Raw genomic sequence first — 26,643 nt, forward strand, 5'->3', positions numbered from 1 at the left:
GCTTCTGCTTGCTCAGTGTTTCAGACCCATGTTTCATAAGGAAAAGGGGGGACATTTTTTTAATTTCTCACTTCTTTTTGTCATTATTGCATGCAATAGCATGTTACCCTTCTCCTTCTTGAGAAAAACCGGTTGTTCACCATCAAAGTTGATTTTAAAATGCCATCTATTTTGTAACAACAGGCTCTTCTAATAGCTAAATTGTGCACCTGTTCATAACAAAAATTTGGCATGACTTTTGGATATCTTTTAGGGATAGCATTTTGTTCTTAAATGGAACCAGTATTCTTTTAAGAGTAGACATTAACATGAGAGGTTTTCTGTTCTATGTTATGTGTTTTTCTTTTCTTTCATATTTGCTTTTAGATATGCAGCACCTCAAGAAAGCCATTCTATCTTACAAAGCTGAAATGTAATCTCCATGTCATCTGTATTGTCACTGTTGTTAGTGTACTGTGTGTCTTGTCCAAGCATTTTTCGTTGCCATTTGTTTTAATTTGGAGGAAGTTCTTCACTCTCTCTTACAGTGCATCATCTCACCTTACAAACCCATCGTGCTATAAAATCAGCTTGCTGTATTGTCACTCAGCAAGTAAAGAATCTTGCTGAAGTCATGTTAATGATGAGAAATTTGCATCTTAGGCCATCTGGTGGCTCTCCAAAATATAGTTTGACTTTCCGCATGTAAAAGGTTTACCCATTCATTTCTGTGGAATGCCTGCCCTGGGGTGAGGAGGCAGCTTCCAAATAGAAGTGAATGGGAAAACATTGGCCTCTCAGTGGCCTCAAAGGTTACAAACATTTAGGTATGTACAGTATTCGCTTTCCCCAGTATCACTAGGATAAAGTTATTAAGAGTTTATAAAAAGTCCCAAAACAAGACACTCTAATTAATGATAGTGTAGCATCATGGCTAGGAATCGGATCTGAGAAAGCCCTGGTTGAAATAGTTGAAATAGTTAAACTATTCACAGAAAGGCCAGACTAGACACAGCGGAGAGAAAAATCATTAGGACATGAAAGTGCATTGCTGTTTTGGGGACAAAACACTTTCCGAGCTTCATGTCTGAACAATCAGAACACAAACCTCCGGTGCTATGAGAAATGGACAATTTTCAGTACTTAGGAAATTGGCACTTCTAACAACATGCTGACTTCTGGCACGTATTGATTGATTGATTGATTGATTGATTGATTGATTTGATTTATACCCCACCTATCTGGCCCACCGGACCACTCTAGGCGGCTTCCAATATAAAATCAGATAATAAAAACATAGACAAATACATAATAATCAAACAGCAACAGCAGTGAAATAAAGAAGGAAAAGTTAGAGAGAAATCAAGAATTGGCTGGAGGGAAGGCCTGGATAAATAACCATGTTTTTAGTTGGGTTTTAAAGGTGCCCAGCATGGGGGCCGCGTGAATCTCCGGAGGGAGATTGTTCCAGAGGCGAGGAGCCACCGCCGAGAAGGCCCAGTTTTGTGTAGTTCAATGTAGTTCAATGCTCTTTGGCTAAATTTTGGCATTTGATCGTTTCTCAGCTTTAATCCTCTATCAGCAAAACAGACATAAATGGAAGATGGAGAGTCTGTGAACCTTTCCAGGTGGCCAAAATGCAGTGAAGGTGGCATCTGGTGCTGTGGGCATGCAGAAAGCAGAACTCCTGCTGGTGCAGGCTGTCTCTGTTGGGTTGCCCACTCCTCTGCCTGATTGCCACTAATTCTTCTCCTTCCAATCCCCCCACCATGCCTCACTAGTATTTCACTGAAGCCCTCTATAAAAGAGCGAAACAAGACTCCTCCTTTTTCTTCTGGTGTTTGCAAACTACACGCCTAGCGAAAGCCTGCAGAGGAATTCTGGGCCATCCTTTTCACTACCTGTCCAGGAATACTTGTCCTCATGGGCGGACTTGTAGTCAGATGTCACCAAATAAGCTGGTTGGGAGGTAGCTGGAGTCAAAAAGAGTAACTTTTAAGGCACTTTTCCTGACCCTTGGGAGAAGCCCTGAGCTTCCTATGAGCAGTTATAGTGAGGAGCATTGGATGCTACCTGTATGAATGCATGAATATTCCTATACTTGTCGTATTTGATAGTTTAGCTCAGCTAATCAGTTCAGCTTAGATCTTACCCTGAGTGCTCCATCTGTCTCTTGGTGTGTCAGTGGGCCTTTTTGTCTTGTTAGTAGTTCCACCAAAAGCAGCCTCCATAATACACAGGAAAGCCTTTTGAAATAATGAACATCTCAGTAAAAGAAAGTAGCTCATGTTATATAGAGCCAGTGTTTGAAAAATAGATACTGCCTGCTGAGCACATACAAAATACTTCTGTGGACTGGGACCATAACGGTTTCCCCTCCATTAGCAATACTGTGTGTCATTTATGTCATTGTGAGTACAGTCTTGTTCCTTTTGAAGAACATTGATACCCGTAGTGTTCTGTCTTGTGTCTTTTTTGGGGCGAAAAGAAATCTAACCTACACACCTGAATGCTAGTTGAATATGACCACCAGCATCTTTTGTCTTTCCAAGTTCAAAAGATGAGACTATCCAGCGTGAATGATACTGGATTGGGTGGATAAAAAAAGTCAACTTCAAGTTTAGGAGATCCCAAATTAAGGGATACAATTTAAATTTGCACAGCACTGCAGCCTCTTCAACTTCTATAATGTTAAATGCTCTTTATTTTTCCCCCAGTCATGTGCATTGATCTTCAGCATGACCTATTCCTTTCATCAGTTACGTCAATCAGCTCTTGGCTGGGGATGGGTACCATCAATAAAAAAAAATTAAGCACATTTGACTCCCCTTGATTACTGTGGCTAAAATATGTCAAATGTTCACTGAAAACAGTTAGACGTGAAATCAGTTGGATGATGAAATGTGCTTAATTTTTTTAAAGAGAACTTTTATCTTCCCACCAATTGATATCTTCTTTTTTCTTTTATGAAGCTTTTATAACATAAGTGATGGATCTTTTATGTTTTGAGAGCATCACTTTAAATATTTAGCCTTGCATTGTTGTAAAGGAGCAGCAGGAACAGATATGGTAGAGGAGAATATAAAAATCTGAGCTCAAAAGCAACTTCTCTGTTGAATATGAACAACATCCACCGTTGAGCAACGCCTTGCTTGCGATCAGTTGGAATACTGTAAAAGTATGCACACTTTTAACATCACAAAAACTCTAGCCGCCTAGAGTAATCTTAATTGATTAGATAGGCGGGATATAAAATAAATAAATAAATAAATAAATACATCTAGAGGAGAGAAAATAAAGGTTGGATAAAATCTTCAGTTAAGGGCATTGCAGACTGAAGAGATCACTGGTAGATGTGCAAGTGTCTGATCACACCTAACAACTGGAATGAAGTAGTGGCCAGTCTCCACCTCTAAAGGCTGACTGCGACTCAGAGATCTGTCTCTTGCCCTAGACAAAATGCTCAGGTTCCTGAGCATTTATACAGAAATACAGGGAAACATGTTTTTAAAAAAGAAAGAAGGTTAAAAAAAGAGAAAGAAGTTCATTTGAAGCCAAATTACAATCTGGCTGCATTTGCTCCCATCCAGTGTCTCTGGATAGCCTTCTAACATGTTGAACAATCATTTAAATAGAAATATATTGTTAATCAACCTGATTAGAGGACAATTTAATGGCTCAGTTGCTAAGATTCCTGTGTCCTTATGTTTGCAGCCATTTCTCTGAAAAGTAATAGCTGTAGTTATAAATTAGATCAAATACTAATTGTTTCTTCAATGAAACACCATAGTTGTTTTGTAGTATATTTTGTCTCCAACATTCAAAACAAACAAACAAAAAAACCCCCCACATACTTATCTATGAAATCACACTGGTTAAGGAATTGGGCAAGTATGGCCTTATAGAGGCCTCAATGGTACTCCGACGGAAGAAGAATAGGAAAGAAATACTTAAAACACCCAGATTTTATGCGAATATCTTTCTACTGCCCAGTATTTGGGATCAAGATTAACAGAAATGACCATTTTAGAAATGTGTTTTAAAGTAAATAATTCAACCTTAACTTAACCCTTGTGTCTCTTGGAAACTGTGCTTTGTCACACTTTTATTAAGCTTTCTTAAAATCTTTTTAATGGGCAAACTATGTATTTCAAATGCAGAGCTGAAACACAACCACTGAATGAAAGAAGCAAATATCATCTTGTGGCATGCATCAACCTAATAATCACTGTATTGATAGATGTTTCTTGGTCTTTGCAATGGGATCTTCTATTTTTAAGAGCTCTTACACCATGCATCCATCCTTGGACCTGTTTGCTTGTTCAGTTTTGACAACTGTATGTGGACTCTCTCTCTCTCTCTCTCTCTCTCGGCGCTGGGCACCCTCAAATTCAGAACTAGTACTAATACTTTTTTTCTTTTGGAAATAGCTCAAATACAAAGAAAGATTTGACAAGGAGAAAGGAAAGAGGCCACAATATGACCTCAAAGAGAGCAAGATCTACAAGACCTTAAAAGACGCTCATAACATTGCCAGTGAGGTATGTCTGACTCTCAATAGGTTTGGTAACATAAGGCATAGGCTGTTTCTTAAGGTGATGAGAGGTCCCAGAAATGCAGGAGCATCAACCCAGATTTGGTTTCCTTTTGAAGAAGGGTGCTGATTTATATGCAGTGGTCTGTGTCTGGTCTGTAATGAATGTTCAGCATCAAAAAGTCACTTGATTTCTATTTGTTCAAAATTTGCTCTTTCTCTCCCAAAATGCTTTCATCGCTTCCCATTTGCACCTATCATAGAATCACAGAATCATAGAATCATGAAGTTTGAAGGGGCCTAGAAGGCCATCAAGTTCAACCCCCTGCTCAATGCAGGAATATAAATCAAAGGATGTCTGCCAGGTGGTTGTCTAAATTTCTCTTGAATGCCTCCAGTGTTGAAGTAATTGATTCCATTGTCTTACTGCTCTAACAGTAAGGAAATGTTTCCTGATATTCAGCTGAAATCTGTGTTCCTGTAACTTGAGCCCATTTGTTGCATGTCCTGCACTCTGGGATGATCGAGAAGAGATCCTGCCCCTCCTCTGTATGATTGCCTTTCAAGTACTTGAAAAGTGGTATCATATCTCCCCTCAGCCTTCTTTTCTCTCCTGATAGGGGAGTTTGGTGAGTTCCTGCCCTCCCTTCTATGTGTCTTTTCAGAGTGGGAAGGCTGATGGGAAATGAGGGAACTTTGGATCGTGTGGATCCAAAGCTTCCCCTGATCCTCTTCAACATGATACTTATCACCAGAATCACCAGTGAAATAGCAACAGTAAGTCTTTGCTGGTTCAACTTCCTACAGATTCCCAGGAGCTCCTCTGGGGTATGCATATGGCTGTTCTATCAAAGCATTGTGTCACCATTATTCATCCTCATCATGACTGACTGGCTTTTCCCTCACTCTTTCAGGTTAAATATAAAGCAGATCTGAAGAAACTTCACAAACCTGTGACAGACATGTCCGAATCTCTTGCAATGCATCATGTCTTGAACACCAGCCAACTCGCCAGTTCTGTAAGCGTATTAGCTAAGCCCAGATCTTTTCTACTTATATCCACCTGCCATTCTAAAATAATCTCTGCTAACAACTTCTGTAAGAGCTTTTCTCCTTGACTGTTCTCAGGAAATCACCTGGTAGTGATCTCTTCTCTCTTGCCTAATGAATATTCTCCATGTGGACTAGCAACATTAATACCTCTAGCCTAGATATATTAGCTTGGAGCTGCTAATATTTTACAACCGCTAACTAAATTTTAATAGCATTTTAAAACTATTTTGATTCATATTTTTGACTAACAAGATCACTTTTTTCTTCTTTTCTTCTTTTTTCTTTTTTGGTACATAACTACTACTACTACTGTTTGGAAATACTTCTTTAACTTTTTAAATCTTTTGAAAATTAATCCTCCCCCCCCCCGGAGACTTATCAATGTGCTATTAAAACACATAATGATGAATCTTTTAACAAGAAAAGATCTGAATTACCTTGTTCAATTTAAATTTCATCCTGTACTCATCATCTCTCTTTGATTCTTATTATTTTTGGGTATTTTTGTTCTTGATTTACACAGTCTTCTCCCTTTGTGCACAATAACGCAAAGGGCAATTATATTACTAGAGTTTCAATATCTTTCTTTTTCTCCTTTTCTGCACTTCTTCTTTTTAATAAATCCCTTTCTGATTTCTTGTCTGATTATTGAAATGTTTGGATTAGCTGGACCAGAAAGCTGATTTGGTTAGGAATTTTTTTTGTTATTGAGGTAGTATTTGACACCTTCCCTTTAGTACCAGTACAAGAAGAAATATGAGAAGAGTAAAGGTCACTACCATGTGGTTCCAGATAACCTTGAACAGATCCACCTAAAGGAGGCCTCAGAACTTCAGAGCATAGTAAGTCAGATAAGTATGTCTCCCTTTTTATTTTAGCCAAACCTGCTTATCCATTTAACAAAGTTCCTCCAAAACACTTCACATACACTTACATAAGATATATACTTGTATCTATGTATGTATGTATGTGTGAGTATATATTATAGGTACAGATGTATGTGTGTAGGCTGAAATCCTATTGATGTTTGCATAATGTTTATGTAACTTGCTGCGGCTATTTGCAGCTAATTGATAGCATGCCAGGATACATCACAATAGTGCAACCAAGAACATGACCAGATATGTAACTGAGATGTATGGTATTAGCACCTCATCGATTAGCCACAACCAGCCATAGCATGTTAAGTAAAATGTCCATGAACAGCAATAGGATTCTTCTGAAAGTCGTGTTTTTGGACAAGAGCTCCCAAAATTCCTTAGGCAGCAATATACACACTTACGTCTGTGCCAGAAAGATTGGACAAAACATTTGTATATTCGCTTCCAGACAACTCTTTAAGATTTGATTTGTACAACCCAAGGGCTCCTGCCTAGATAAATGTATGGCACTGACATGTGAACTAACCATGTGATCCATCTAGTTGTGGCTTTATATGGGATAGCTGCAACATGGACCTCTGTCAGTGGTGACAGCAATCATGTTGCCGTAGTAACATGAAACTGAGCTTGACTGTGGCAGTTGGAAGGGGAGAGTTAGTGCTGTGAGAGTCAGCAGTTCATGAGTCACAGGGTTTTTGTAGTTGGATTTGTGAACTGAGCAGAATTCCCAGAAGGGTCCACCCCGGATCCCTTTCTGTATTTCTGTTGTATACTATATAAATGTGGTTGGGATAACATTTGCTTTCCTCTTGACAGGTGAAGTACAAGGAAAAATATGAAAAGGAAAGAGGGAAGCCCATGCTCGACTTTGAAACCCCAACGTATCTCACTGCAAAGGAAGCTCAGCACATGCAGAGTGAGGTAAGCTACTTTCAGCAAATGTAGGCATTGTGCAGCATCAGCAATTCTCAACCTTGGCTAACTCAGGTATTCTTGGACTGCAAACTCCCAGAAACCCTTGCAGTCCAAGAATACCTGGCTTAAACCAACATTGGGAACCATTCCACTATATCATGATCATACTATTTTCAGTCAGAATCAAATGGCCAATTACAAAGTCATATTTTTAACTGTCTACCAATCATATTTCTGATCACCTATCACGTACAATCCATATTGATAGAAATCAGCACATAATGATTTTAGGTTGCTAAATAAAAGATGATTTGAATGGATATTTTGATGTCTGAGGAGAGTCAGCAACTGGTGCTCTTTCCCCAAGTCAAGTGACCAAGTTTATTTTGGTACCAAAGACAGACATTATTATTATAAATATATAATAATATTAATACATTAAATATTGCCAAGTGTGTTTTCACTTCATGCCAGAGGTGCTGACACATTGTGTATCTAATGTTCCATTCATTCAGCCCATTTACTGAAAGTGTTGAGGTAAAGTAATCTAGGATTATTAAGACACTGAGGTGTCGTGGTTTGTAGCTCAGCTAAAGAGACTCCTCTGGAATGCCATAATAGTAGCATATAAATCATGATAAATACCTTCTCAATCCCTCTTGGTCCTCCATTCTATTGTTATTTGTTCCTCCCCACTTCTCAAGTTGTCATTCTGTTCCGTCGCTCAGTTTGTGCCTCTCCTGCTTAAAGTTTTGACATTGTTTCATTCACGAGTGAAACTTACACAAGGAGAAATATACCTGTGTAAGGTGCTTGGTCATCTTGTATGGGTGATTAAACAGATAGTTTCTCCTGACTTTTTGCTGTGCACTTTTCCCAAAGTTTGTTGGCCAACCTTTTGAGAAAGTGCACTAGATGTCTAAATCGGAATCTGAGATAAAGCCACTCTGTTGTACAGTTTGCTCACACATTATCTGTCATACTTTGTTGTGGTTGTGCGTCTAACAGTAATGAGGTGAGAGAAAGTAGAGTTCCAATTGCTCACAGAGCCTCATTTGTTGCTCTCTAGCCTTTGCTACTGAGGCTCTGTGTGCCTCAGGTTGGCTTTCCCTGATTTACAACAGTGTCATGTTATAGGAGTGCAAGAATACTAGAGGTAGGGAAGTGAAAGCCGTGGGTTTCATTTTGGTATTTAAGATGGCTCTCGTTTGTCCATGGCATCCACATTATTATTATCTTTTGAAATGATTTCAAAAGTCAGACCCACTTCTCAGAACAGTTAGCACCCACACTTGCTTGGAATCAGCTGATGGCCAAATCAGAGTCCAGGTTATTCTTATCCAATTTGCATACATGGTGCTTAAATAAGCTAATGGTCAATGCGTGTTAAAGGATTAACCATAATCAAGCAGATCTTGGGCATGTGCTGTTTTTTGCGGCTCAGTGAACTCATTATTCTATTGAAAAATCCAGTGTTCTGTGTCTAAGTCGCACTGGCCATGTGACCACGGAAGATTGTGTTCGGACAAAACGCTGGCTCTATGGCTTGGAAACGGGGATGAGCATCGCCCCCTAGAGTCGAACACAACTGGACAAAAATTGTCAAGGGGAACCTTTACCTTTACCTTTATATTTAGTGTTATCATCTTCTATCCATTCACATAGTTATTTAATCATTTTGTTGGGGTGTCAACACTGTTCTGTCACAGCATGAAACTTGCACAATCTAAGGTGATAATGTAAGACACTGGGTCATAGTGCTGAGATTATTCTATCAGTTATTCTGATTCCTGAATTCAGAATGCTGTTGGTCATTTGACCAGGTATATGGGAAAGTAAAAAAAAAGAAATTATTTGTTTATTAATTTATTATATTTATTGTCTGATCAGGAACATTTTTCAGTCTGGGCAGATTACATGATACAAGAATACATATTCTGTGAGGTTCCTGGTCCTTCTTTAGACCTACCATAATATTTAGTGAGTACCACAGCTGTGAAGATTCTTGGCAGCTGAGCTCAGTAATAATTTTTCTGTGGGCATTGTATTCTGTGAATCAGCATATTCGCCCAAAGTCTAGACCTAGCCCTCTTGCTCTCGAACAGACAGAAGGGGTGGCATCACAAATACAAAGTGACAGGACAGCATAAAATATGCTGCAAGAACTAGACTGGCTTTACAACTAGCTACCAAAACACAGTGTCACTGTTCAACAACTGGAAACCATTCTCATTCTTCATGTCTTTTATATGCTCTGAAAATAAAATCTTTCTTTTTCTTCATCTCCTTCCAATCTTTAATAGAAAGAATATAAAAAAGACTTTGAAGAGTCCATTAAAGGCAGAAACCTTTCCGGCCTGGAGATTACGCCATCATTATTGCATGTCAGATATGCCACCCGAATAGCAAGCGAGGTAGCAGCTATTCTGTTGTCTTCCGCCATGAACAATCCAACTAGTTTCACTAATTATCCTCACCAAAGCAGCCCCTTCACTGATGCCCTTTCCAGGCTTAAATATTTGTGTTGAGCATGATTTCATTTGTGTTTGTGCCTTGTTGTAGTCTGCAGTTTTTCTCACCACCTCCCCCATTTACTAATTGTTAATTTTATTAGCATCATCATGGAGCCGATAGTTCATATGCATTTGTTTTAATTAAGGATCTTGTGTCAGTCTGTGATATTTTTGTATAGAGGATAGAAGCCTGACCATCATAACAGTTTGTTGCATTAATCTGAACATTTATTTGCTTGTTTGCTTTTCTTCCCCTTTTTTCTTTCTTGAAGCCCTTTCTTTCTGTTTGTTAGTTTCTTCAGTTTTCCTTCTCTCTCCCCCCACCCCCATCTTTTCCTCTAGAAAGAATATAGGAGAGATTTGGAAGAAGGTGTCAGAGGTAGAGGTCTCACCATTGTGGATGAGACCCCAGAACTGCTCAGAGCAAAGAATGCAACTTACATCTTAAATGAGGTGAGGCATGTTATTGGGTGGTACGATGCACTGGGGATTTTTCTGATGTCATATGACAGATCAGGCCCTCACTCCAGTGCCCACCTTTCTCCTCTGGATGATACTGTAAATATTAGCCTTGGAACAACTCCCAACAACCACTATTAGGATCTCTATCCTGTCCATTAATAACCCCTAAATGAAGATTAACAAAGCCACATTTAAACACTTATTTTAAAGGAAACAAACTAGAGGAATTTTTACCTCCCTTGGCAGGCTGAGGGGTGGTAGGCATGGGTGGGTGGCAAGGGTACCATTTTGTTGATGTAACAGAGCTCTGCTTGTTGGGTGTCATGACTGTTTTGAGGTTAAAGTAAACTGCTCTAAGAACTAGAAAGCATCTATAGGTTTAGAGCTGGTGGAGCCAATATGATAGTAATTCTCTTAGAACCAGATGTTATTATTATCCTATGTAGGTAGCCTAAGATAAGTAATAGTGACTCTGATTTTTAAAAAGTACTGGGGGTCAATGTTGACCCCACAGATGTTTTTCTTTTTGTTTAATGTGGCTGTGAAAGAATCCTTAGATTGAGAAGACCAGTGGGATGAAGAGACAACTTTGTTGGTGCTTGACACGGCACTTATTTGAAAACACATTTGGAGTGGGATCCATACACCATTGAAAGAGCCTTTATGTTTTCTATTATGATTGCATGCTTCTTCAATGAAAGAGATTTTTACTCCCTCCAGTACATGCATGGGCTGGAGGATGAGTGACATCAAATCACTCTTGTTGCACTGGAGTGAGTCTAACTCTGGATAACTGTGCTGTACTGTGAAGACTTAAATCACTCTTCTGTGCCTGCAGAAAGAATACAAGAAAGCTCTAGAGATGGAAATCAAAGGAAGAGGCCTGACAGCGCTTGCCTTGGAAACACCCGACTATATGAGGGCCAGGAATGCCATGGACATTGCTAGTCAGGTCGGTGAGAACAATAGTCTTTCAGTAACATGGGGTCATTTTATGGGGAACCTGACTGATACCTCCTCTAAGGAAAATGAGAGGAAGCTTTATATTTCAATGCAGTTATTCTGGATTTATGCCTGTGATCTTTTCCACCAACAGGTCAAATATAAACAGTCTGCTGAAATGGAAAAAGCTAACTATACCACTGTTGTCGACACTCCAGATATCATCCATGCACATAATGTGAAAAACCTTGCAAGTCAGGTAATTATTATTATTTGCCTATTATTATTTGCCTCAAATTTACTTACCAAAATTGATTTATCTTATTTAAAAGAAATCTACCATTTTAAAGTTTAACTCATTTGTAAGAGGTCATAACCTCATGGGATGTAATCATCATCATCATCATCATCATCATCATCATCATCATCATCATCATCATCATCATCATGGCAGGAAAGTACATCAAGATCTAGGCAGTGCCTAAGTGTAAGATTGCTTAGGACCTCTATGTGTCTTGAATTCCTTAGAATAAGTGTGATGTAGAAGTTGAGTAAACAAATAAGACTGACAGCCCACACAGATCCATTAAAGGCATGTCTCATTGCTCATATATATTTAGCAGTTTTAATGCCTGGCTTTCATTTTCATGAAGAATTTCTCCTATTTATGCTTTGCAGCAGAAGACAGAATCTAAGCAAAGTTTGTCTTGTCATTAAAATAGTTAACTCTTTGGAGAAACTGGATTATTTTCTTCATCCCGTCTGCCTTGTCTGTTAAGTGTTTGAGAATTATTCTGAGAGCATTTTGTCTCAGAAGTCAATGGGTCTCTATTTTCTATCTTTCTCTGTTAGTGATGCTTCACTGCTATGATTTATTATTCACCGTCAGGTTATCTACAAGGGTATATAAAAAAAGTCTTTGCATCTATTTCTTATTATCTGTTGGGGCATTAGTCAATTAAATGGCATATTATTAAACGGTATGTTGTTGTTGTTGTTGACCAAAATTCTATTAACAATGTGCAGATGGTGTAAGTTTTGGAGGTGAATGGCTTCAAGTTAAGAAATTGACAAAACTCAGCACACAACACACAATGTCTGCGATGATTTTTCTACTTCTCCATCATTTCCCATACTATACAAGGGCAAACCGAGATTTGCGATCCCATGTACAGTTGGTAGGGAACTGCAACTGTCCTCTCTTTGGACAGCGTACCTGTGTGATATATGTGGCACTGCTAAGACTAGTCAGTTAATGTAGTGTGAAGTTTCCTGGGCATGGTCTACTTCTTCAGATGTGTGGAATATTGAAGCAACAGGTGTATAAAGTGTATATGTACACTGGTTTTGGTCGAGGGGGTGTGACAGAATGAAACAGAATGAATCCGAACACGACAACTATAATACTAATCATAATTAGAGACGGGGGTATTTGTAGTTGTATAGGAATACGAATATCCCCATGCAGCTGAAGTTAACAAGGGTCCGCCCCCTAGGACCAGACCATCCACTCATTCATCTGGCAGCGGCGGAGGCCTCACTCATCCTTCCAATCACTCCCAGAGCCCCGCTCTCTTCCTGCTCGGCCAGCAACTCGGCAGCCATGCAGGGAGACTAATCCTCCCTCCCGTTGCCTGGAGTAGCTAGCCAAGCCAGAAGAGAGCGGGGCTCCGGGAGTGATTGGAAGGATGAGCGAGGCTGCTGCCACCAGACTCATGAGTGGATGGTCCGGCCCCAGGGGGCAGGCTCTCATTAACCCCAGCTGCTCAGGGATATTCATATTCATATATGAATACAAATTCCCCCATCTCTAATCATAATAGTTCATTGTTGAAAGGCATGATAATCATTTCACAAAGTTGCTAAATACACATCAATTATGGTTGTGTGAATTAATTTTGAGACACTGAGCATGCATATTTCTTTTCCATTCCACCCCCCCTTTCTTGTTCCTTAAAGAATAATTATTTTTCTTTTATTTTCACCTGGAATAATAGAAAAAGTACAAGGAAGAGGCAGAGAGAACCATGGCTTACTACGTGCCTGTTCTAGACACACCAGAAATACAGAGAGTTAAGGAAAACCAGAAGAACTTTAGCATGGTAAGTCTATACGAATCGTCTTTCAGGTGTGGCTTTGGAAGACCACAGTCTCTGCCCTGGGCATGGAAGTTTTAGTACATCACCATGGCAACACCACTAAAGAGGCTATCAGCTCTGACTGTCCAGGTACCTTTTACCTGCCGACAGATCATTAGCACTATCAGTGAATTTCTGGATTTTATTTCAAATTCTTTGCTCAGTAGGGAAGCACGATTTTTCTCATATTGGGTGAGCATAAAGACTATACTGTAGATGCATTTGTTCTGAAGAAAATTCAATTGAAAATGATTATTAAAATCAGACTATACATCTTAGTCCAAACCATACCAAAGGTTTAACTATGGCTGAAATTCAGTAGTAAGCTCTGACTTGCATAGGCTCATTAAATCAGTGGAACATATAGCTGTTGATTCTCTCAGTCCTGGCTTATTCAGTGGATCTATTCTTGTGACTTACTACTGGATTTCATCCAGTATTTCATAGACAGACAGTTAGCCAGGGCTTACGTCAAAACTGCAATTTAAAAATATCTGGAAGCTGAGTCATGGCAACTGGACTTCTTTCTTATTAAGTTGAAATGCTTCACTACTCATTCTAGTAGCTTCTTCAGTCTGAGGAGAGTGCAAGTAAAGAAACTGAAGACTGAAGAAGCTACTTGGATGAGTAGTGAAACGTTTCAACCTAATAAGAAAGAAGTCCAGTTGCCATGATTCAGCTTCCAGATAACCTCACCTGGATGACTGAGAATCTTCACAGAGATATTGCAATTATAAGTTTGAAAGAGTTCTCCAAAAAAACTCTCTAGGCTGAATCCAAAATTCCAAAATGACCTCCTCAGTGGAGGTCAAGGGCATAGGAACAGGGTTAACACTGTTAATACTGTTTTATGTTCAGTAGTGTACACATGCTTTGAGGCCTTTCTCTCAGTCCCCCCACCCTTACAGGTACGCTTGATGGCCTTTTCTGTTGCTGCTCCCAGCCTCTGGAACTCCCTCCCATGGGAATCTAGGCTGGCCCCATCATTACTACCTTTTCACAAGCAGGCCAAAACCTTTCTGTTTTTGGCAAGCTTTCCCTAAATGACTGGTGGGCTAAGAGGGGTTTTTAAATGAATGGCTGTGCTCTGTTGTTTTAAATGTGTTTTAGTATTTATCTCTACTACTGTTTTTTATTTAATACTTATTTAATCCTTTTTCAATAATTGTATACTTACTATTTTTAGCTTCTGCATATTGCCTTTTTAATGATGTAAGCCGCCTTGGGTTCTTTTTAAGAAGAAAGGTGGGAAATGAATGAATGAATGAATGAATGAATAAGTAAATAAGTAAATAAATAAGTAAATAAGTGTATCATTCTTGCCTTGTATTCATGAAGAATCAGAGGAGTGAGTCTTGTGGTGGGGGTAGATTGTTTTTTGGTCAGTTTGTTTATATACAAATACAGCCTCAGGAAAATTTGCTCCTATTTGAAAGGGAATACCTAAGACGTGGTGGCAGAGGGACGTGGTGGCGCTGCGGGCTAAACCACAGAAGCCTGTGCTGCAGGGTCAGAAGACCAAGCAGTCGTAAGATCGAATCCACGCGACGGAGTGAGCACCCGTCGCTTGTCCCAGCTCCCGCCAACCTAGCGGTTCGAAAGCATGCAAATGCAAGTAGATAAATAGGGACCACCTCGGTGGGAAGGTAACAGCGTTCTGTGTCTAAGTCGCACTGGCCATGTGACCACAGAACATTGTCTTTGGACAAAAACGCTGGCTCTATCGCTTGGAAACGGGGATGAGCACTGCCCCCTAGAGTCAAACATGACAGGACAAAAATTGTCACAGGGAACCTTTACCTTTACCTAAGAGGGGAAGAATTAGTGCAAGCCACCCTTTTTGAGCGTGGGATTATAACTGCTTGCTTGTGATTGTGTTGCCCACATTGCCTTTATCTCTGTAGACCATGCCTTACAGTGCAATTGTGGTGATGGAGGGATGGGGATGCAGATCATGGTGCAGAAGTGAGGATGGAATTTTGAGGCTTGAAGAAGGGGAGGACTATGGTCTTGGTATACATACCCAAGGTCACGTGTGCTGGGAATCGCCACCAATTGACAGGGGAGGGGAATGAAAGGACAGACATGGGTCTAAATCCCATGCTCTGTTTCCGTGTACACACACAGCTCCCACCTGAGAGATGTGGGAATCTCCTCTGTAATGATGGGGAAAGCTGCAAATGTGTGGGAGATTATGTCCTTCTGTGCTGCATTTGAGACCATGAGGTCTCTATGCAAAGAGTGTGTGCACAAAGAGTGGTCACATTGAGGCTACACTCTTTGACAGAAGTGGTTTGTTGACACCTAAGGGCTATTTTGTATCTTTCAACAAAATCAAATAAGAAGCACGGCAGGATTTTTCGGGAGCTCTACTGAAAGAAAACACAACAACTTTGTTTCTCTAATAGCTTTGCTACCAACATGACCTTCAGGACAGCAAAGGAAAAGTCACAGTTGTACACGAGACACCAGAAATACTCCGAGTTAAAGAAAACCAGAAGAACTTCAGCACGGTAACTATACATTGCAAGACATTCCATCATCACACTTGTGTCCTACTTTTGCAAACATGTTCATGTATGAAAATCTTTCCTAATGTTAATGCTGTGTCTTGAGAACTGCACATATCAAAGCATCAAACTATATATTACTTTGAAAATGCAGCTGGTGGGTATGGTTTCCCCCCTCTTCCTCCTCCACCTCTAAAGTAACCACAGGAAACCTTAGCTAGCCTTCAAAGTAACATGTAGTTTGACCTTAAATGTCTATATGATTATGCAGAATCAGAACCGTATACGTTTCCTCATTAAATGTTGTTGTTGCTACCCCTTAAACTTGCTTTCTTTTGATAACTTTCTGGTTACACAGTAGGTTGTGTATAGCATAACTAACAAGGATATTAAGAAATGTCTGTCTTTGTCTTAAATGCAGACTATCAGTGTGTAGCGTTGTTGGCTTGCTGTATCTCCGTCCAGCAGCTGATCACTGGCCACTTGCTATGTACAACCAATTAGCTCATTGTTTAGTATGTTTTGAATGCAGAGTTCTCCAAAAGATATGATGTCCTATTATTTGTGATTATTGATGTCTTAACAAAACAGTGGAAAGTCACAAGACATATTTCTGATTTGAAATTAGTATCATTGGGATTTAATTTTAACATTCAAAGTTTAGACCAGGATATTTGAGGGGCAGTCTCTTTGCATTCCCTCGTATTGCCTCAAAGGCTAAATCTCAGGGTTAGAAGATCTTTCAGAATATTCTTTGCTACATCATGAAGGACTGCAGCCCACCTGTACGTATAAGTGGGTGTGTTTGGGTCTTGGATACAAAACTGATCTAAAAACAGCCTTCTTTTGACAAAGAATTCTACCTCCTTCCTTTTGATCTAGTTTTTGTCTCTCTGTATTGACCAGACACTTGGACAATTGAACATGTCCGCACAGCTGCTAAACGTTGTAATGTTTGTTTGTTCCTTGATTTTTTATGAAGAATTTTTTTCCCCAACATAAATGGAGATGACCTCTATGTGAATGCATTTGTTATCAAGGAACCTGTCAGAGAAGTCTTGTTACTTGAGTCTCCACTGTTTTGTAGTCCTTTTGTTACAAGTGACAATGTTGTTTTCTATGCTCAACCTTGTTGTCTTGGTTAAGATTTTATATAAAGAAGATATTGGAACAGGAACATCTATTGAAAAGACACCTGAGATGCAGAGAATTAAACAAACCCAGGACGCAATAAGCACGGTACAAAACCCAGTGGATTTATTTTTAACAATCTTATCTGTGCTGTTTCAACTTATAAAACTTCATCAACCTCACATGATTCTAACGGCACTGCTGGAATAACTGACACAAAATTTCTCAGTTAACAACAACAAATATCTTTCATCATTAATTAAAATAATAATTTGCTAACAAGCTAATTATTACCGTTTTCACATTTATATTTGACAAATTATTCACATTAGGAAAACTCTTAATTGTTAACACTTTCTAATGTTCAACACTAATGACTACCATTTCGTGACTTACAGAAATCATATTCACTTTATAAACTTGTCCAAGTATTGATTAAGATGTTCACCAAATAATATTCAAGTAAAAATAGTTACAATACCACATTGGTGGCAATTTGAAAACAGTAATGTGTTTATTTCTGTTTCTGTTGTATATATACATATATTTCTTTGTCTTCTCTGCTTCATCTCCCCATGTGTATATGGTATTGTATATATGATTGTTTTATATAAAATGTCTGGCTTTCCTTTTTTAACATTTTTTGTTTAAAAAGGAGGTGAAATAATGTTTTTATTGAATGTTATATATGTGTCCTCACCCATGTTGGATAAAATAGGGTAGTTTCTTAAAATGTGGATAATGATGATTGGGATTGGGAAGTACAGACGCTATTCATCTGAACTTTTTCAGGACATCTAGATATAGAAATATACTGTATATTGACCTTCCAGACTTAAAAACATGGAAGACTCCACAATTTAGTCCTGAATGAGCAAAAGTTAATGTGGACTACCTTCTGCTGAAATGCAGTGTGGTCAAAGTTGATCTTGACAATTTGTGCCACTAGCTAAAGTGAGATTTAGCATGCCTTTTTCTATCACACCTGTTCTCTTTTGGCAGAGAGACACTATGGACATACAGAGGATTGGATCCAACCTTGTCATATGTAGACAAGCCACTTGTCTGTGGGAAACTTGGAAGCAGGACATGTGCAGATTAGCACCCTCCCACATGCAATACCAGATGATACATGGGCTAAATATGTTACAGCTTCAAAATGTTAACCTCATATATGTTTATTGATGAAGCCACTCCTCATACAAAGTTTTCATGTGACAAAAAAGGGAGTTTCCCTGACAAGGTTTTGGGTAGTAGGTTGACCCCATTAGACTGTGCAGATCACACAGTCTCAAATAGATACACAAACACTGTTTCCTAATTTTCAACAGAAAGTCAGTCTTTGTGAGGATCTTTCCACATGGGTGTGTGCCATGCTTTCCACTCTCATAACTGTATAGCTTTCCCACAATATTTGTTTTTCTCCATTCTCTGGTGTGAAATGGAAATGTGTGTCTTCTTTTGCAGAAAAGTCATTTTTGTTTTGTCTGTCTCTTCTAAATGGTGTGCAACTTTTTAGATTAAGTACAAGGAGCACATTGGGAAAGGAACCCCCATTCCTGATCTTCCTGAAGTAAAACGTGTCAAGGAGACACAGAAGCACATCAGCTCGGTAGTGGCTGATATTTTTTTACATCTATTTATGTGTGAGCTGTACAGTAACAGCGTGCTGCTCTTTCCCTTACTAAACTGACCTTTATTTTCTTTGCTAACATGCCTTTAGCCTTAGAAGGATATTCCTCTACTTTTACTTCCTTTTAACTTCCAGGAGCTTTGACAGCCTACTTATTTTGACAGTTACTTATACATTGAGAGGAGAATATCGATACCCTTTTTGGCCCCAGGGAGAGACAAACAGTTTTTGTTTTCTGAGGCCACAATGAAAATCCAGATTCAGTGTATCTCTGTTGGCTCTTTTCAGTGTACTTAATTATGTGTCAGATCCTGGCCTTCCTTTTTGTTGCTCATTGTATTTGCTTACTTTTATATTATATTACATTATTTGTAACCACCAGCCTATTGGTTATTTATACCAACGTTAAGTGCAATGGTATAAATCACATTGTTAATTGCCATTAGTTAAAAGTTGCTGCTTGTGTTCGTCCCTGTATGCCAGTTCTGTGACTTGGCACGCAACGAGAAATGCAAGTGGTGACCAATTAATTGGTGACGATTCACTGCTGCAGTTTACACCATTGCATTCGTACCAGCACTTTCTACCCCTTGTTTATTCATTTATTTATGATATTTAAATACAGGCCATGATAAACTGATTTCGGAGATTCCAAATATTTACTTCAAATTTGCTTATTTGGAATCTAGACCTCAGTTCTCTCTGATCCTTGAGTTTAAAATTCTGAGCCACTTAACCTAACTCACCTTATTCAGATTCCTACTAAACTGTGCAAGGTAATTAAATCTTAATTGGCTCTTGCAAAGCTGGAATAGCTGTAGGGCGATTTCCTTTCCCTTGTGAGAAACTGAAACACCTGTGAATGTAACAAAGTTCTGCAGATTGGTTTGGAAAGAAAGCAGATGTTTTCTTGCCTAGCATGGCCACTAAAGGCATCTAGGTCCCTTGAGCATTTTATTAAGAGAACAGTTGTTAAGGCACTATGACATGTGGGCCAGAATTCTGTTGGTGATTTACTGATGTGTGAGTAACTCATCACCTGTGACAGTATTTTGCAGCTAGTTAAGGAGATGCCAGTTGGATTCCTGCTTATGTGCCTGTTGTACAATCGGGTGCACAACCAGGAACACGCACAACACCTTGTTAATTACAGACAATTTTTCCAGGGCTTCTGAGATTGCACTTACAGCTGTAGGATCTGTCAGTAGGATTCTGGCTGTGAAGATCTAATAAGTATTGCCTTCTCCTCTCTTTATCTCTTCCCCTCCCCATTTCCCCGAGCTCTTTGCAGTACTAATTCTTTTTTCAATACAAGCCAAGCACTGCAATTTCTTGTTTCTAACTTTACATTTATTTACTTCATATGCTTTTCTGACACTGTGAAATGATTGAATGCCTTATTCACTTAATTGTATATAATTTTTTCTTGAATTTTAAAGGAGTGAAATGCAGGACTTTTGGTTTTTTTTTAAATGGGCAAGAATTTTGATGTTCTATTTTTCCTCTTTTTTTACTGGGAAACAAAAAAAAAGTCGACATCTGTTTGACATTGCCTAATGGTTAATTTTCAGGCTTAAGCCATAACTCATGACAGTGTAAAACTGAAAGTGAATTCTAAAGTCATTGGATATCAGAGTATTACAAATTTAACCAAGAAGGAAGTTTCCAGAGTTTAGCTTAACTAACCAATGAAAGAAATTAAATAGAAATCTCTCTATCTCTCCCAGTATTATAATTCAAAGGGTTTGAGGCTTCCCCAAAGACATATGGGAAAGCAATAAGTTCTAACTATACAAAATTAGAGGTGGGCACAAACCTTGGAGGTTCACACCTGTTCGTACTTGGGGTGATGCACGTTCTCTTTCCCCACCTCCCTGGCCAATGACCCACTCGCCTGTCAGAGCATACACTCCTCCTCCTTTTCCGTTGCCTAACCAGGGTTGCCTGTCCTGCCTCCTTGTCTGAGTGGTCCATCAGCCAAGGAGGCAGAGCAGGGAAGCCCATGCTCATGCCAGGGACTGATTAAGCAGCTGAGGAGGAGAAGGAGAAGAGCATGTGCCGACTGGTGATGGGAGGATCCAACTGGGGAGGCGGGGAAAGGGAACAGGTGGTGCCGTGTGTATAAACCACCACAAACCTCTGAACCAAACTTCATGACCATCTCTATACAAAATGTTAATGGGAATAGAAAATGCCTTTTGAAAACACCACACACATAATCCATATAGTACATCTGTATTGTTACATATCTAATTGGGCAGTTCTACCTTTTTGCAGAACTATGCCCAAACATTAATAGGCAGCATCAGTATCATAATCAAGATTATGTTTGCATAAATGGTGGGGTTTTGTTATGTTATATTTTTTTAGTCTGTGGGGGGAGGTGTGTGTGTGCCTTGAAACAGCGATCAGCCCTCTTCTCACCTTCATGGGTCTTTGTATTCTGCAGGTGTTGTACAAAGAGAATACAGGGCAAGGAACTCCAGTCCCACTTACTCCAGAGATAGAACGTGTCAAACGCAATCAAGAACACATTAGCTCGGTATTTCTCAATGGAATCAAATCTCCCTTAACCACTCATCTTTTCCAAATAATATTCTAACTTCCATTCTCTCCATTCTACTACATTTTTCTGACTCATCCTTCCTCTTGATGTGCTTTAACCCTTTTAATCTTCAACTTTGTGCACATTGGAATATCTTTTTTAAAAAGGAGAAGAACAAGAAGAAAGTGAGCTATGACAAATGACACCTACGGTCTTCATTCAGATTAACAGCATTCGTCCCTTTCCACACATTGGCTTCCCTTAACTTACTACTTTTGACTTCCATTTTCATTCACATGTTTAATGAATAATCTAATCATCCTTCCTGGCTTTCTTTCACTTTTCAATACTAGTCCAAGCATGGGATTTAATCCTGCGCTGTTACTACAATGTACTAGTCACAATTCAGCCATAAGAATGTCATCTATTTTTGGTGCCTTTTCTGGATCCTTTATTGTACCCTCACAGGTGGCTTACAAAGAAAATTTAGGGACAGGGATGGCAACTCCTGTTACCCCGGAAATGGAGAGAGTCAAGCGTAACCAGGAGAACGTTAGCTCGGTATAGCGTGAAATTTCTATCAAGAAACCCTTTTAACCAGCAGACACCCCATGCTAGAATCCATCTGATATTTTAATCCTTCCACAAGACTTTGAATATCAACCCCTCCCCATTTTAAACCACTAAAATGTTAGTAACTGAAGTGGCAATTGAAAACACTAACTATACCTTGCAGTTCTGAGGTGATTTGAAACTTTTCCTTTTTTAAAATCACATTTCTTTCTTTCCCCTGCCTGTACTCATATAAGATAATATTACCTCTTATTTTAAAAACAAATGATATTCAAAGTGGATTCCTCATTTCTTTATAACAGGAAATGTCTCTAAATAGCTTTTGGCATCCCTATATTGATGCAGTGCAAAGTTGAAAATAAAACACTAACAAGTTTTTCACCAAAGGAGGATTATGAAACGTTAACTTTGTTATGTTTTATTCCTAATGAATATTAGCATTCAAAAACTGTTTAGGATCTTTTGACTGGAAAACAAAAATATACAGGATATTATATAATTTTCCTTGGAATAAATTCTGCCACAAATGTGGGCGTGTATTTAGCCTCCCATTTTTATACATACACATCATAGTCTCACATTGCACGGTGGAAGAGAAGACATTAGGTTCAAAGTCTTCTTTACCTCAAGACCATAGTAGATAAAATCATATAAAAACAGTATTTTTAGATGGGGGCCCTGATGTACACCTGTGGATAGGAACAGTTGAATTAGGGCATAGTTTTTGTTTTTCATAATACTCTGATTTTTATAATCAAATGTGGTGTGCAGACAGTTTTCTTTGTGTTTTATTTTGGACCTGTGTTGTAGATTCTGTGAGGAACTGTAGCAAACTGCACTGTATTCTTTGTACTGGTTACATATTTGAATATTTGCCACTTAAAGCTTTTTTTTTAAACACTCCCTTGTTTCACAGGTTTTGTACAAAGAGAATTTAGGCTCTGGAACTCCAACACCTATTACTCCAGAAATGGAGAGAGTCAAACGCAATCAAGAAAACTTTAGCTCGGTATTTTTATAATTAAAAATGCCCTTTAACATTATTCAACTTGTAATTAACCATTAGAAGTGTGATTCCTCCTTAAAAACATGAAATATCTTCTTTTTAAAATCATTGATTCTAGTAACTGAGCTACTCCATTAGTGATTTTCCTACTTTCACTCACTATTATCTCTAGATACGTAACTCTTCCCTTTAAAATGAATGGGACTTAGAAGAGCCCTGTCTGTGCTGCATTGTAAATTAAATTAATTCTGTTGTGATATTACTTTATGTCAATATTATATTCCAGACCAAACTCCACTGGTTTGTTGTTGTTGTTTTAGAGTATAAGTTGGTTCAGAGTTTTTGCTGATATGAGGTTGCAAACAGCTACTTTCCTGGAAGTACTTCCAAAAAGGTCTTACTTCTTAATAGGAAAATATAGTAATTTTCTGTTTTATAAGTAGAAGTAGGATTGTGATCTGACTGTAAGCCAAAATGAACTCAGCCAGAGTTACTTCTGAGTACATATATGTAAGGCATGAGATTAGTATGGCTGATCTGTGTCCTCTGAGGTGTTTGGTAAATGTTTTCACCTAGGACTCCGAAGTTCTGGGCTCAAACGTCCACTCAGCCAGAGTAACCTTTGGCTGCAGTCATAATTTCCCTGCCTGACTTACCTCATGGAGTCGTTATGGTGATAAAAGTGGGAGGAAGGAGAACCAGCAACTCTGTTTTTGGGCTCATGCGAAGAAAGGTGGGATATAAAAGTGACAAATGATGGTGATAGGATAAACATGTATAACTGATCTCCAGCAGTTGACATATACGTTCACGCAAAATTTTGGCAAAGGCTTTGGGGAACTGAAGAAAAGGAAAACTGTCCTCTGATGTTTTAGAAGAAGGGTTACGTGAATTCAATAAAACTGTAGATGTGTGATGTATTTAACAAGATAAAGCTCCCTTTTCACCTGATTAAACTTAGCATTTCAATCATAATTGTTAGGCGTTCATTCTACCCTTTACTTACAACTGACTTGTAAAATCTAGCGTATTATCTTATTAAGTTTTTCATTTTTGTTTACATTTTTGCTCTCATGTTTTTTAACTCAATAATCTCCAATATTTTAACCACATTTCTTCATTATCCTCAAACTTTCTCTTTGTTAAACTTCCTCATTTTTTAAAGTCACTATTGTTTTCATGTGATGTCATAAAAAGCTCATGGTCTGAATCTCCAGCTGGGTTTAACAAAAGATAGAGCATGTTGTAAGACCAAAATTCATCTCCCAAGGGCTAGTGAGAAATATCATTTTGTAACCAATATTTTTGGATTGAAGAATAAGACCTGCGAATCATTTGTATCTTATGCAACTCGAAGCATGCTTGAACATTTACAATTAATGTTGGCTGCAATTCTAGATTCACATACATGTTACATTTCTGCCCCCTGTAAATGTTGAACTTGTAATATCTTTCACAGTGGTTTCTTTGCTCTCTTCTTGGCTACTTCTTGCATTATTTCTGCACATGCCTTATAGGAAGAAGTGTGTGAACTATCCTGTTAAGAATCTAGAAACTGAAAAATCTGCAGGAACACCTACTGATAAAAGAAGAAATTTTTAATGAACATAAAATGTTCCTACATAAATTCAAGCTTTATCCACTGTCCAAACTTAAAATTCATCCTTAGCACCACATTTTTGATCATGGAATCTCAAAACTTTCTTAGTTCCTTGCATCTGATCCATTCGTTTACTTTTAATTCTAATTTATTAAGCACAGTCTTGAATCTCCCATAAAAATTCTGGGTATCAAAATTCTCTGAATCTGGCTAGATGATACCATTTTTACATCACATATATGCACCCATCTTGAAATGTAGCAGGATAGAAAAAGCAAAAAACCACAGGAAACATATTGTAGAAATATGACATGGCAAGCCATTCACTTCACAACTTTCAAAGTATTACACTCAGACCCATGAGGTTTAAGGCTATCTCTTTCTGGGGCAGACTCTAATTAACAGCTCTTTTCCTCCCTTTATTATTTTTTTTACCCCTTTGTTACCTCACAGGTCTTATACAAAGAAACGCTGGGGACAGGAACCCCAGCTCCTGTCACTCCAGAGATCGAGAGAGTCAAACACAACCAGGAAATCTTTAGTTCGGTACTTTTGGAAAAGCAGCTACTTTGATGCTGTTTGTAATACAAATCATCTTTCCACCTGCCATCCTAGTTTATTCCTGATGAAAGCTTTATATATGTTGTGCAATCCTTTTCTTTGCCTTACATCATTTACGACACCTAGTGTCACATTATGAAACTTTAACCTTCCCTTCCTTCCTCTATTTTATTTTTAGATTCCTTCCAAAACATCCATTTTCTTATAACCCTGATTGTTTTGCATTTGTGCATGCTACCCTGTTTCCCCGAAAATAAGACCTAACCTGAAAATAAACCCCAGGATGATTTTTCAGGATGCTCGTAATATAAGTCCTACCCCCAAAATAAGCCCCGGTTAAGTGAAACCCTGCCCTCCACCATGGTGTGGCAACCAGAAGAAGATATGACTGTAAAATAAAACATCCCCTGAAAATAAGCCCTAATGCGTTTTTTGGAGCAAAAATTAATATAAGACCCTGTTTATTTTCGGGGAAACACGGTATACACAGACGCAAAACAATCGTAATAATAGAAATAATAATAAATCCAATTATTCACACAACAGTGATACATTAAACAAAACTAGTGTTTGCTTCCTCCAGATTAAATGAAAAGACTTGATGCATTGTTTCCAAACTCTTAACACAAAAAATTTGAGCAAAATAACCGTTTCCCAATTAAATCTACCCTAGAGCTTCAGTAACACAAATAGGATATTTTATTATTATTATTATTGCCTCATTTGGCTGCTCTTCTGTCCTGCAGGTGTTGTACAAAGAAAATGTAGGGAAAGCAACTCCAACCCCTGTCACTCCTGAGATGGAGAGAGTCAAACGCAATCAAGAACACATTAGCTCGGTATTCAAAAGAAGGAAAAGAAAAAAAAGAAACTTCAGTTCTTGAAAATAACTTTAGACGTGTTGATGATTTATGCTTTCTAACCAAAAAAAGAGAGCCAATTCACTTCTTAGCACAACATGCCTACCTCCTGTTTCGAGCCTTCCCTTCCTACTTAAGCTTTAACATAGTAGTACTAGGGCTTGACTCATCATTTTAATTTTCTGGCAAACACAGAAATGTTCATTTTTTAATATATATATTTTTAAGCTTTCCAACTTTCTCATCCTACTAGATTCTTTCCAATAAGGCTGATTGAAGGTCTCTGTTTCAGATGACACTAAAATCAACTGGCCACTAGCTTTATTGGAAGCTGGTGTGGTCCAAGTATTAACAGTGTTTGAGCTATTAATATTTATTTCTGATCAGTGCTATTTGGTGATCTCTGGATACCATTTTGTATCCTGTAGGTCTTGTACAAAGAAGGCCTGGGGAAAGGTACCCCGACACCTGTCACTCCTGAGATGGAGAGAGTCAAGCGCAATCAAGAACACATTAGCTCGGTATTCAAAAAGACCAAGTGGAGGACTCTGTGTGTGTGTGTGTGTATGTGTGTGTGTGTGTGTATATAGACTGGAGTGATTTATTAAATAACATTATTGGATGTATGTAATACGTCCTATCTAACTAAAAACAGTACTCTTTCACTTCTTGGCATACAACTACCCTTTAAACTGTTTCTGCTCCTGAAGCTATAACACAATAGCACTAGGATTTAACTTACTGTTTTCTTTTATTATTATTTTTTAAGCCAACACTGTGCTTGGTTTGTATTTTCTGTGTCCAATG

At 38.5% G+C, this 26,643-nt stretch overlaps 1 protein-coding gene across 19 annotated transcripts in view; it reads left to right on the forward strand.

The window, feature by feature from the left end:
* The window catches only part of NEB (nebulin), a 208,696-nt gene that overhangs the window by 169,882 nt on the left and 12,171 nt on the right, over positions 1 to 26,643 (forward strand). For 8 of the 19 annotated variants that reach the window (XM_078376624.1, XM_078376634.1, XM_078376640.1 and 5 more), the window contains 18 exons: positions 4,410 to 4,520; positions 5,428 to 5,532; positions 6,304 to 6,408; positions 7,264 to 7,368; positions 9,666 to 9,776; positions 10,218 to 10,328; positions 11,176 to 11,289; positions 11,434 to 11,538; positions 13,277 to 13,381; positions 15,826 to 15,930; positions 17,074 to 17,166; positions 18,578 to 18,670; positions 21,141 to 21,233; positions 21,705 to 21,797; positions 22,726 to 22,818; positions 24,869 to 24,961; positions 25,723 to 25,815; positions 26,265 to 26,357. In XM_078376624.1, the coding sequence (XP_078232750.1) occupies positions 4,410 to 4,520; positions 5,428 to 5,532; positions 6,304 to 6,408; positions 7,264 to 7,368; positions 9,666 to 9,776; positions 10,218 to 10,328; positions 11,176 to 11,289; positions 11,434 to 11,538; positions 13,277 to 13,381; positions 15,826 to 15,930; positions 17,074 to 17,166; positions 18,578 to 18,670; positions 21,141 to 21,233; positions 21,705 to 21,797; positions 22,726 to 22,818; positions 24,869 to 24,961; positions 25,723 to 25,815; positions 26,265 to 26,357 (1,821 nt within the window). The remainder of the gene's footprint in view (positions 1 to 4,409; positions 4,521 to 5,427; positions 5,533 to 6,303; positions 6,409 to 7,263; positions 7,369 to 9,665; positions 9,777 to 10,217; positions 10,329 to 11,175; positions 11,290 to 11,433; positions 11,539 to 13,276; positions 13,382 to 15,825; positions 15,931 to 17,073; positions 17,167 to 18,577; positions 18,671 to 21,140; positions 21,234 to 21,704; positions 21,798 to 22,725; positions 22,819 to 24,868; positions 24,962 to 25,722; positions 25,816 to 26,264; positions 26,358 to 26,643) is intronic. The other 11 variants (XM_078376665.1, XM_078376668.1, XM_078376635.1 and 8 more) reach the window with 10 other exon arrangements.

This window comes from Pogona vitticeps, chromosome 1, assembly GCF_051106095.1.
Source record: "Pogona vitticeps strain Pit_001003342236 chromosome 1, PviZW2.1, whole genome shotgun sequence".
Lineage (NCBI taxonomy): Eukaryota > Metazoa > Chordata > Lepidosauria > Squamata > Agamidae > Pogona > Pogona vitticeps.